Raw genomic sequence first — 13,452 nt, forward strand, 5'->3', positions numbered from 1 at the left:
TTATACGTAAAAAGTAATTTGGATAATATATTTGGGTCACACTGTTGGTGTTGGTCAGTAATTTGGATTAGTTGGCGATCCAAATTTGGATTTTTGGATCCCAACAGTTGAGATGACCTAATGCTCCAAACATTTTATACTGATTTGTAACTAAAAGTTTAGTGTCTAATAATTTTCGAAGGTCAAGCATGGTGGAGCCTAAGCTAGCTAGCACCCTTGATTCAGCCACTAGTAGTGTATATAAATAGGACTACGCAACACTTTTCTTCCTTGCATTAGTACACAAGCATAATAGCTAATTACCTTCATCACCATCTTCATCTTTCTCTTCTTTTATGGCAAAGTCTTATTTCAAACATGCTTATTTCATTCTCTCATTCATTATAAGCCGTTCCATTTGGATGGTGAGTAAGCTAAAGCCGTGGAAAACAAATCACTCTACTTCACTTCCATATGAACTATTTTCACTAGACATTGCCGCTAAGCTTCATGTAGATTCCAATGCCATAAAAATGTCATCTTCTGATTTCGGCAATATGGTTAAAAGAATTCCATCTGCAGTTGTTCTTCCCACACACATTACCGACATAATCGATCTCGTAAAATTCTCCTACAATTCTTCATCCCCTTTTACTATAGCCGCGAGAGGCCACGGCCATTCTGTTAGAGGACAAGCAATGGCTAGTAACGGAGTGGTGGTCGATATGACATCATTGAATAAAAGTAGTAATGGAAATGGAATTAGGGTTTCGCGGAGTTCGTCATTAGGGTTTTATGCAGATGTTGGAGGCGAACAACTTTGGATCGATGTTTTGAAGGCTACACTTGAGCATGGTCTTGCTCCGGTCTCATGGACGGATTATTTGTACTTAACTGTTGGTGGTACACTCTCGAATGGTGGAGTTAGCGGCCAGACATTTCTTCATGGCCCTCAGATTAGTAATGTCCATGAACTTGATGTTGTTACAGGTATATATAAAAATTCAAAAAAAAGACCTATTTATATTTTTTTACAACTTGCCTGTCAAAAATAGATAGATTATTCAAGTTCTTTCTTGTGTTTTTAAATATTGTGTAAATTAAAATATTATATTTTTTTTGGTAAAAAATTGATCAATTTAACTTTTGAAAAGTCAAATACGATAAAAATAATGGGACATGCAGAAAGGTATTAGTTGAGTAAAGTTCTAGCTACTTCCCCAAGTTTTTCTGACAAAAGCAACAGATCATCAACAAATATTTTGAATTTGTTTGAATTCACAGGAAAAGGAGAAATCTTGACTTGCTCCAAACACTTGAATCCTGAACTATTTTATGCAGTTCTGGGAGGCCTTGGCCAGTTCGGGATCATAACTCGTGCCAGAATTGTACTTGATAAAGCACCAAAGAGAGTAAGACCTTGTTTGTTTCGATGCAATCCAACTATATTTACAATTACTCCGAACTCTATCGTTATTTTGGTAATTTTAAGAGCAGTGTTAGGTGTACAGAATTTTGTACAAAATATTTTTTAATTAGTTTTGTTGATGTAAATCCAGGGGGCCCATTCCAATTAAAACACACCACATGTCATCATGTACAAAATTTTTGTACATCATTCTGTACACCAAGCATTTCCCTAATTTTAAAAATCTAGGAACTAATGGGGTGATTATATTGTAGGTGAAATGGATTCGGATGCTTTACCAGGATTTCTCTTCCTTTACAGGAGATCAAGAACACTTGATCTCGAATAACAAACTTGATTATGTTGAAGGCTCCCTTATACTGCATCAAAGTTCTTCAAATAATTGGAAATCTTCCTTTTTCTCAAACAATGATCAATCCAACATTGCATCTCTACTCTCTAAACATGGAATTCTCTACTGCTTAGAAGTAGTTAAATATTACGATGACTCGAACATTAACACCATCGAGCAGGTTTATAGTCAATCTATCATTTGTGACCGTAGCTTATAACCCATGCAAAATCTAATTTAATACGCTAATAAAAACTGTTAATGCTAAAATATGCAGGAACTGCAACTATTGCTTAACCAGCTGAACTTTAATCCGGGTTTTGTGTTCAAGAAAGATGTCTCCTTCATTGATTTTCTCAATCGAGTTCGAGCAGGAGAGCTGTATCTTCAATCTCAAGGACAATGGGATGTTCCACATCCATGGCTAAATCTCTTCGTCCCAAAATCACGAATTCTGGATTTTCATGCAGGCGTTTTCATCAATATCATACAAGCACAAAACAAATCGACAGGGCCTATTCTCGTGTACCCGACAAACAGGAAAAAGTAACTACAAATTAATCATCCAAGTACATTCATTAATATTGTTGGGTGGTGTCAACCCAAGTACCACATCGAATAGATAATAGAAAATTAATTAAACATGAATGTTGATGAAAATGCAGGTGGGATAATAGGATGTCTGCAGTTACACCAGATGAAGATGTATTTTATTGTGTGGGATTACTACATTCTGCTGGAGCTGATAACTGGGAAGCACTGGATGCTCAAAATCGAGAAATATTAGAATTTTGCGATAAATCTGGGATTATGATCAAACAATATCTTCCACATTACAGCAGTAAAGATGATTGGATGAACCATTTTGGAGAAAAATGGAATAATTTTCGAGATCAAAAACTTAAGTATGATCCAAAGATGATTTTGGCTCCTGGTCAAAGAATTTTTCGTTAGTTTTGTTTTAGGCAAAGAAGCTGCGTCTTTTGCACATGCGATTACTGAGTTAATCTAGAGAGATTAAGAAAATCAAAAATTTTGATCAGTAGTAGTAAAATTGTAATGTTACAAATCCTTCGATCAAACTCACAATGCATAAAACTGGATTATATGTATATTTAAAACCAAATTTATGAAGTCCAAATAAAATTCTAAAAGTCTGGAAATGTAAATGAATTCTACTCTATAGGCGCTCTTCCAACAAAATAAGCGACCACCTAATTATGATTAGAAAACAAAGACTGAATGAAAAACTACTTTAATATATATATTTCAGCTTTTTAATATAATCTGGCCATTTATGACGGTTTTTTTGAACTGAAATCGTCGTAATTGAGCCAATTACGACGGAAAAAAATCGTCGTTTTTGGTCGAGTAGTAAGTTCGTTTTTTCGTCACTAAGATAAAATTGTGTCGCAAGTTAGGAAGTCGGGACCCACATACTCAATAAAATAATAAATCTACTTACGACGGAATTTATCGTCGTAAGCTAACATAATACGACGGAAAAAAACGTCGTAAGTTATGTACATACGACGGAAAAAAACGTAGGATGTTACTTTACGGGACCCACTTTTAGTGAGATAAATCATAAATTTACGACGGAAGAATTCGTCATAAGGTATATTACGACAGGAAAAACGTCGTATTTTAGAAGGTGGGGCCCACCAGCTGGGAAATGATAATTCAAAAAAAATATTTTTAAATATGAAAATATGGATACCTTACGACGGAATATATGAAGAACAACCGTCGTAAGTTTGTTTTAACAGAAAAATTACGACGGAATGTTTGAAGAAAAACCGTCGTAAGTTTGTTTTTTCAGAATAACCAAATACTAATATTTCAGTATCCAGCCATTTTCGGCTTTCAATTTAAATTCTAAACCTGCCAAAATCTCATGCAATCGCAAATTTAAAACAAACTCTAAACCTCGCAATCAAGTCACAATACATAATTTACATTAGTGATATCATAAATCCGTACTAATTCACAATCAAAAGTAGAAAGCAAACTAAAATTCAGTTTACAAATCAAATTCAGTTTACAACCACAACTTGGGTATCTTACAAACATTCAAATACATAAAGCTAAAATTAACCCCTAATGACTGGACCACCACGAGGGACATGATCATAAAAAGAACGGCTCATGTCACGATCTTCATCAGACTCGGTACTCTCGTCATTGCTCTCACCATCATCTGAATCATCTTCGTTAGCTGGGGCCTTCCCCTACAATACACACTTTAATAAGTTAACCGTCGTATCTAATAAGAGATAAACTGCAGAAAATTATTTATAAATTACAGTAAATTGTTAAGACTAAACATGATCATATAAATAATAAATTCCTACATGATGCGAGTGGTGCTGCTAAATTTAATTATGAATTAGAAACTTAAAATTAAAAAAATAATCAAAGGAATCCCAACTTCATTGCCATCCATGCCGAATCAAGTGAAAACACTTGCCTTTGTTTTCACCAGATAGGCGGATCTGTTGGAGTCGAGGTTTGTCCCTCAGACAAGGGCCCGTCACCCGCTAACCCTGGCTATTACTTAAGAGTATAGACATTGTGACACCCAGATTTGGTAGAGTTGTGACACCCAGATTTGGTAGAGTTCAATCTAAGTATAATAAAACACTTATACTCTATTTTACTGAATTATTGATGCTAATTATAGTGTACTTGAACATGAATTCAGTGATTAAACTGAGCTTGCATCTATTTATTAATTTCAATCATGTGTTTGGAGTCGCGACTAAACATCAAGCAGCACTCGGACTAAGAATTACGAGCAGCATCCCAAATCATATTAAATATGATTCACATTTTAGTAAATTCAGACAATATTAAAATTAGGAATTACTATGAATTGTTTTACACTTGTATACACTTACATAAACTTAGGGGTCACATAATTTGGAAGGTAATAAAGTTATTTTATTTTCTTCCTCCCAATATCCCAGTCCATGAGATTTATATAAATATATGATTAGAAATATATTAGTGTTTGGTTGGGGGTTAGCATGCACCAAAATTTTATAAAGTTGGTAGTTTTATCTTTCGGTATTTTCCTGCAAGTGCGCTTGCAGACCCTATGTGTCTGTTTTTTTACAATTTTAAATTGTATGAGGAAATGTTAATAATCAAGATATTGGAAATCAAAGTTAATCTTTAGTGGGTGCTAAGCTAGCCTATTTAAGTTTCTAGTTAATTAGGCGGCCTTTATGTTTCCAGCTCCTCGATCCCTTTCTTGTAAATAATTAATTTTAAACTAATAAATTGCAAAAAAATTTACACAATTTACAGTTTATATGTATGTGTTTATAAACTACTACTTTAACATGTATAATAGTACATGTGATGTCAAATGATTTTAATATTTTCATTAACTTTCGTGCTAGCTGGTGTAGATAATTATTAATAGACCAAATTTGGTTACGTATGCAGAAAGCATAACGTTAGTAGAATGACAGTAAATATTTAGCTTCCAACAATTATTCAGGAGTGATTTCAAGTGACGAGGCATAAAAAAATTAAGAAAACTAAATAAAAAATGATAATGATCATACCTTGGCAGCTCCTGGTCCGTCGGTCTTATAGATATTATTTAGGACCTCCACCACAACCCTAACAATAGCTTGACGCGTCTCTCTGGCAATTGGATGGTTTGGAGGTAGTGAGGAGTCTCCTTCCACCACTCCCTGGGCTAAGAGACGAATCTGCTCGGGTGTCAACATATATTCTTCGGGATTGGCTCGAGCCTGGGCCAAGGTCTCATCCACGACACGCATGAACATTTCATCTTGTAAGCGAGTCAAGGCAGATCTTCCAGAACTTCCTTCTCCTTTCTGAGGACGTGGCGGACGTGCACCAGGCTCTCTATAACAACATAAAGACGATATGTTATCACCGGGAACAAACTATATATAACAACTCACGTATTTTAAATATTTCAAGTCTATAAAAGAAATATACCGTAAATATCAGAGGCTCGAACCCGTGGATGTCCAAGAATCACGTTCTTACGAACTCCACCAACCGCCTCTACCCAACTCTGAATTTGGGTCACCTTAGGATCAACTCCTTTCTTTTCGCATATGCTAATGTAGCGGTCCTATAAATAAAATAATTAGACACTGAATCAGAAAAAGAATAATTGTGCCGGCAATCATACACATCAGTAATACTCACAATGGAATTGAATGGTTAGGGGTGTATTATTTTATGCAAATACACATCCATTTTAATTAATCACTTCCATGAGGCCTGGACAATTTAAAATTCTAACAATTTAAAATTTTAGATATATAGCTATTTTTTAGGGATTATTGAGGCCTGAACTATTTTATACTGAATTTTATAATTAATTAAAAATCAAAATTCAAAATCATAATTTTAATAATTTACGAAGATCAGAGAGTCTTGTCAAGATATCCAACAGGTGGTACACCAATATAATAGTCCATAAATTGATATTCATTTTTTCGGAAGCTGGCACTACTATAAATTGATGCTCTATAAAAAGAACTTACAATAATATTTTTGGCGTCCTCGGTAATCCAATCGCCCTTTCTCTCCTTGTCTTTCAAAGTGTGGCAGTCCTTATAGACAACAAGATGATCCAGGTTGCCATTGTGTGACTCCATATAATCCTGTTAAGAAAATTTATAACAAGTCAAATCAAAATTTTAAATTTCATGATAAATAAATGATAAATATTTGTCATTTTCTCCTGAACTAATTAATTTAAATTTTGTAAGCACTAAAAGGAAATCATTCATATCACTTTGCTGGGGAGAAGAGGTATGAAGTTCAATTCTCACCGCCTCCCTTATATTTAAAAAAAATAGCAACAATTAAAACATAGAAAAACAATCGACTTGGCATATACATACATAAATCATAAAAAACACATGTAAATAAACTAAAGGTGTGAACTTTAAAAACAAGAAAAGAGTAACTAAACATTAATATAAATTATCTACTGTACTTCATGGAATCAAGGCTGCTCATTTACAGATATGTATTATATTTAGTAAGGCACTACTACAAATTTAAATTTAGAATACACCACCTATATAGCACTTTTTTCTATGTGCTATGGCAGGGAGATGCTAATATAACGTATTCTAAACCACAGCAGTTTATTACTAAACGCTATCTAAGAAGTAGCTTATATAGCATTTGCACAAAAGATATGTAAGTAAATGTATTTTAAGTATTTGCTCTCTGCCTTGATATTTATAGAAGTGTCAAACAATAAATGGTGTCATGCTGGAAGTTGTGCTTGGAAAAGAGTTGATATTTTCACAAACATAACCTTAAATTTTAATCTACTGATTTTAGTTATGCAATAACCAGCTAATCAATTACAATTGTAATTTCAGGAATTACTAGGGATGGCCTGTTAATGAGAATGAAGACACCTAAGTAGCAGGAGATGATTTATCTTAATCTGAGAGGTGCTTTCACAGAACAAGGGATAATTATTGTTTACTTAGGACTGATCCCACAGAGAAACACTGAGAATAACACATATGGTATAGTATAACACTTGCATAGCACAATAAAAAGTGCTATAAGTTGGTAAGAGATGCAAGTCAAGAATTATGATGCAATGATATACCCGACGACGACGATCAAATGAACGGGCTCCCGAAGTGTGAGGCACTTTCACAGCTGCTCGAGCCTTCTTACCAGCATCAGACTTGTTCTTAAATTCTTCGCTTACCCAATACTCGGCTAATCTGGACCAAACACCAGGCTTCATATATTGGGGCCTATGATTTGCATAAGTCCCTCCAACTTCCGCGATCTTGTCATCAGCCCTTTCCCTATCATCAGCAAGTGTACGACACATGTTGTCCCGCATATGCACAAGTATGGAAGCCCTTGCCTCATCTTCAGTGGAAAATCTCGGGTCCCATGTGTAGTAGCGCTACAAAAAAAGATATAGTGGAAGACATAAGATAAAGGGGAACAATTAAAATAAACACAATCTAATATATGTGAATATAACAAGGATGTGCAACATACCAAGAACTCATCTATACACTTGTTCCAGAACCCAGGAGATTTCCTATCAATTTCTTTAATGCCAACACAACCATCTGGCCAAAACATGCGAATAATCGCCAATATATTTCGCAACGCCTTTGGACAATCTATCCTGAAATGGCAGCAATTTAGTCAATGATAAAGTTGAAGAACAAATGTTATGCGTGGATAAGTGTTACTTATAGGAAATGGGATATTACTGTTTCACTATGTAGTTTGAAGTGCATATTTCTAAGCTAATTAATTTTCTTGAATATGGTCATACTTGTTAAGACGTAAAGACGAGGCTAGACGCCGCCTAACTACCTATTAAGTTGAAGATAAGTTATGTTTAAGAACCCCTGACGGTAGTAGTTAATGGTTTCAGTTCCTAGGTTATGAGTTTTGAGTTTTAAGGAAGGGTATTTCTTATGATTTTTACCCTGTAGACTTCCAGTCAAGTCATATCATTCTTTCACTTGTGAAATTTCATTCATTTATTGACATTATATTATTTAATTCTTACTCAAGTAAAAAATAAAAAATATGTAAATAGACTTGGAAAGTTTTTTTGTAAATTATAGGTACATGCTTAATCTGATTTATAATTATAAATTTTAAGTAATATACTAGTATGTTTAGATTATGGAATAAATAAATAAATAAAATTAAATAACCCATAGATAATATATTTTAAGATTTTATTATATATCACTAAAATGGTGCCAAATAAATACATGTAAAAAACAAATTCTCTACCTACATCCGTCTACTCCAATAAATATATGAGCAGGGGAGTAGTTTGCTAAAGTGGGAGGTAATAGATAAAAAATGTCCTATAATTTGACACAAAATTAATGAATTTGGTATTAGAGAAAGTATGTTTCTTTAAGAGTTTGATGAAGCAGCAAAACCAAGTTGCTCCGTCACCATTGGGCATTCCGCCTACTAAGAAGGATTTAACCCTTTCATGACTCGATTTGCAGTTCCACATCTAAGGGATAGTAATGGAAAGGTGATTGTTATTTCTTCAGCAGATTGATGGTTTCCTATGCCTAGGTCCAGCTTCTATAATGTAAGCTTCTATTGTTCCTTATTAGTATAATATCTTTTTTCTTAAGTAATTAAATGTAACTTATTATTTCTGAAACCGACATCAATTCATTATCATTGACTTGCATATGCACATTTACATAATTGGGATCATTCCTACGTTTTCCTGTATCCATGTAGTCGGATAATGTTAGCCTTTTTAAATAAGGCAGGGTAAGTAAACTATATTCTTTATAATGTATTTATACTTAGCATTGTTAGAGAGATTTTCTATATGCATAGATTAAAATCTTATCAAAGGTTAATCTTGAGTTTCTAACTTTCTAGATGAGGAGATGTTCTTAATAAAAGCTGAAATCAACAAATATTTACTATAAAAATATTTCTATAAAACCTGCAAAGTTGCAACCACCTGCCTAAAAAGATAAACAGCGAAAGGCACATCAGTAGTATGCTACTGTTTAATTTATACTTCTAAATTGACCAACTCTAAATTTTCTAATTAATACGTCGATAAAGGAGTACATAAATTCTTATGTCATATATCATCAACACAGTTACCCTTTTTTAGTATATAATCTATATTGTACAGGAACATTCAGTTAGATATGTATTCTGCATCATTTCAGCAACCTTTCAAAACTCTATTCTAACTTTATTCTTAAGAACCATAATATGATTTTATAGGAAGTCTATTCTTATTTCTTGCCTACACTGCTACATAACATAAATCTTATTTCTTGCCTACACTGCATCAGTGGCAATAACAAGAAATTCGTCTCCCTGTACAGTTTATTCTTTCTTGGATGGCAGTGCCACACCTACATCTAATAATTATGATAAAGATCAAGAGCTGGATGTATTCAGATGCTTGTCTTGTTTTAGCATCTTCATTCCCACAGGTAAATATTGTTCATGCAATGGAGAATTCAATTTATCATATTTATTTCAGCATGCTTAAGCTTATATTATGAGTGAGTTAGAGCAAGAATAATTGTACTCTTGGACAAAATCATAATAAGGCACACACATAAATTTCTGCTAATCTCTTGTGGTCAAGAGTAAGAGGAAGATGATGGACAAAAACTTACTGGTTTCCCGCAATCCGAACAACCTTCGCGACATCAGGGTATGTGCCAAATCCCCCCGGAGAGTATCCACGTGTCCTGTGACTGCGGGGATTAGAATCTACCCCAACCGGAAGAATTTGCCTCCCTTCATCGTCCCAAAGAAGGCATTCAGAATTTTCTTCTTCATCTCTATGTCGACCTCGACGTCTTCTCTTTGTATATTTTCTTCCACCTTCATTGCTGCCTTCCCTAGCAGCAGTACCACTACCCTCTCCGCCGCCACCACTGGCACCACTACTCTGCCCCCTAACATCATTGTCATCTTTGCCCCCCCGTTCATCACTATCATTATTATCCTCCTGACTATAGTTACCATCATTCCCCCCTCCCCTCCCACCACTTCCACTTCCACTTCCCCGACCACCGGTGCCATCATTCCCCCCTTCATGACCACCACTGCCACTTCCCCCACCACCGGTTCCACGACCTCGATTCCCATCCTGACCACTATTATTCCCCCTTTCTCGATCACCACCACTGCCACTTCCCCGACCACTCCTTCCACGACCACCACTAGAAGCCCTTCCCCCTACACCCCTTCCACCTGCACCCCTACCACCTGCAGCTGTCCTCCCAGCCATCATCACTAAAACACTGAACCGCAATACAAACAAAATAAACCATAAGAAGTAATTAATGAAAACATCAATTCTCCATAACTACATGCATATCTAGTTAAAATAAGTGCAATATTATTTTACCCAGTGATTAATATCGATACCCACTGATTAATATAGATACCCAGTGATAGATATACATACCCATCAACATATAGTTAGATTAAAAGTTGATTTTGAAAGGAAATAAGTAGAACCCAGTGTAAACACCTATAGATAATACGACGATGCATATATATACATGCATGTGACCCATAGTTGAAAACTAACAACCAAATCGTAAAAGAAAACGAAGATTATACCTTGTAATGAGTACGACGACTGCTAGAATCATGATGCTTTGCAATTAGTTTGTGATATGAAGAGAAATCAAGATCGCCTTTAGCTGTGAATTGATCGCACCGCGGCTTTGAGATAGAGATACTTTTACAAAAAAGTAAAAAGGGGAAAGCGGTATATTTAGGGTTTTAGTTAAAACAACATCGTTTTTGCTTGCAACGACGTCGTATTGAGTACTGGGCGGTCAATTCAATTTTTCCCCAATTTTTAACCGCGAATACTTACGACGGATTACAAAAAAGTAAAAAGGGGAAAGCGGTATATTTAGGGTTTTAGTTAAAACAACATCGTTTTTGCTTGCAACGGCGTCGTATTGAGTACTGGGCGGTCAATTCAATTTTTCCCCAATTTTTAACCGCGAATACTTACGACGGAATACGTCGTATGTTAATATACATAAAAAAAGGGAAACGGGATTCGAACCCGGGTCTTTGCTGAGTCATAAAGGGAGACCTACCACTTGTGACAGATAACTTTACTTAGCTTTAATCAGCATTATTTACACATAGGTTAGTCATTTTCTCTTTTAAATTTTTTTAGAATAATATATTTGATCACTATTTTAATGAAGAATAATTTAGTATGTTATATAAAAATTGCTTAAATCTTTATATTTTTTTAGACTTTACTAAAATATTAAATTTTAAAAATAAACATAAATTTTAAAATATTATATTTATTTTGGAATCGTTTTACTCATAAAATTCTAAATATCACGATTGGACAAACAACTTTATGATAACTGAAATTTTTATTATTAAATATTAGTTAAAACGTAGCTAAAATATTAACTTCAATGGTGAATGTTAAAAAATTATTGAATATAATACCGTCATTCACGTAATAATTAATGTGATGACTTTTGATATTGGGTCATCACGGTCTATTTATCGATAATTATCCAACATCTCGATTATAAACATTAGATTTAAATAATTGATATATATAAATCATATATTATTGTTATAAAATTATGTAAGTGAAGAATATATTGTCGGGTTGTTTTCGGGTTTAGATCGGGTTTATAACGAATTTCGGGTTTCCGGGCGGGTATCAGTTCGATATACCTAAGATTCAAATCCAGATCCATTCTCTTTTGGTCTAGAAATAAGATCCAGATTCAAATTCAAATCCAAAAAATCGGGTTTGAGTAAATCCAAACGGATCGGAACGAGTCAGTTAGCTGTCGGGTCGGGTAAAATTATCATCTCTAGGTCTATTGATATGTACAATCATATAGTACTTAACACATGAATTTTTAGTTGATATGATTGTAATAATATATGAATTGGCATAATTTTCTCATAGATCCTATTTGCTAAGTAAGCTCGTAACAATAAATAATGTATGTGAATTCATGAAATAATAATTGTAACATATTTCAATGTAGGATTTCTTGTTTATGTTGTTAAAGTATAATTAATTATAATTTTTTTGTATTTTAAGATGATATAAATTAATATATATATATATAATAGATTTGTCCGATAGGAGTAGGAGATTGAGGATCCCTAAAGAACAATTTACGACGGATTAACAATTTCGTCGTTAGTCTGGCTTTCTTACGACGAAAAAGTCGTCATAAGTAATCCTTTAACTAACTTACGACGATTTTTCCGTCGTAAAAAACCCAGACTTACGACGAAATTTAAATTCTGTCGTAATATACCCAGAATACAGAAAGTACAGACTGCAGCTTTTTCCCTTGCTGCAATTTATTATCAAAATCTACATCACTAAACCACTCATTTCAAACTAAAAAATTGATTGTAAATCTTATTATAACAAAGTAATAAAAGAATCTTAGCAAAACACAAGTAATCACAAACCTCATATGAAAATCTTAATGGATTAACGGGAAATTCATCTTAATTCTTAAAAATTAGAAATGTGCCTATAATGATAAAATCTGTAAATCTCTTTGCACAAACATATCACTTTATATATTGTTAAGATTTCCTAAGCATTAAATTGGTGAAAAATTTAGGATTACAAAAAAAGTTGAAAAAATGCAAGTAAAAAGGAAAATTCATTTCAATTCATTTAAAATAACAAATTTTCCTAGAACAATAAATCTTCCAATATTTATGCACCAACACATCATATAATTTATTTATCAGATTTCCAAACCATCAAATTGGTTAAAAAGTTTGGATAGCAAGATAAGTTAGTTAAAAATAGTATTACTAAGCGGAAAATTCATTTTAATTCATTTTAAATTAGGATTATGCCTAGATTGATAAACTTATCAAATTTCTTTGAACAAACATATCACATTACATATTGTTAAGATTTTCAAATCTTCAATTTAGTGAAAAAATTAGGATAATGAAAAAAGTTGAAAAAATGCAAGTAAAAGGAAAATTCATTTTAATTCATTTAAAATTAAGAAATTTGACAAGAATGATAAATCATCCAATTTTTTTGCACCAACATATCATATTATATATTTGTAAGATTTCCAAAATATCAAATTGGTTAAAAAGATTGAATAGCAAGAAAAGTTAGTTGAAAATAATGTTAGTGAACCGA

General features: G+C 33.5%; 2 protein-coding genes across 2 annotated transcripts; one reads left to right on the forward strand and one right to left on the reverse strand.

Moving 5' to 3' along the window:
• Positions 1–298: 298 nt before the first annotated feature.
• On the forward strand, positions 299–2,854 carry LOC141678604 (cytokinin dehydrogenase 3-like). Its single transcript, XM_074484949.1, has 5 exons — positions 299–969; positions 1,264–1,391; positions 1,663–1,920; positions 2,017–2,285; positions 2,405–2,854. Exons 1-5 carry the CDS (start codon positions 336–338, stop codon positions 2,691–2,693), a joined length of 1,578 nt encoding a protein of 525 aa, XP_074341050.1. The 5' UTR covers positions 299–335; the 3' UTR covers positions 2,694–2,854.
• Positions 2,855–3,801: 947 nt separating this feature from the next.
• LOC141679185 (uncharacterized) lies at positions 3,802–10,545 on the reverse strand. Its single transcript, XM_074485691.1, has 7 exons — positions 9,926–10,545; positions 7,782–7,914; positions 7,372–7,683; positions 6,278–6,397; positions 5,721–5,859; positions 5,315–5,624; positions 3,802–3,970 (listed from the first exon to the last, which is right to left on the reverse strand). Exons 1-6 carry the CDS (start codon positions 10,543–10,545, stop codon positions 5,560–5,562), a joined length of 1,389 nt encoding a protein of 462 aa, XP_074341792.1. The 3' UTR covers positions 3,802–3,970; positions 5,315–5,559.
• Between the last annotated feature and the right edge of the window lie 2,907 nt (positions 10,546–13,452).

This window comes from Apium graveolens, chromosome 8 (assembly GCF_009905375.1).
Source record: "Apium graveolens cultivar Ventura chromosome 8, ASM990537v1, whole genome shotgun sequence".
Lineage (NCBI taxonomy): Eukaryota > Viridiplantae > Streptophyta > Magnoliopsida > Apiales > Apiaceae > Apium > Apium graveolens.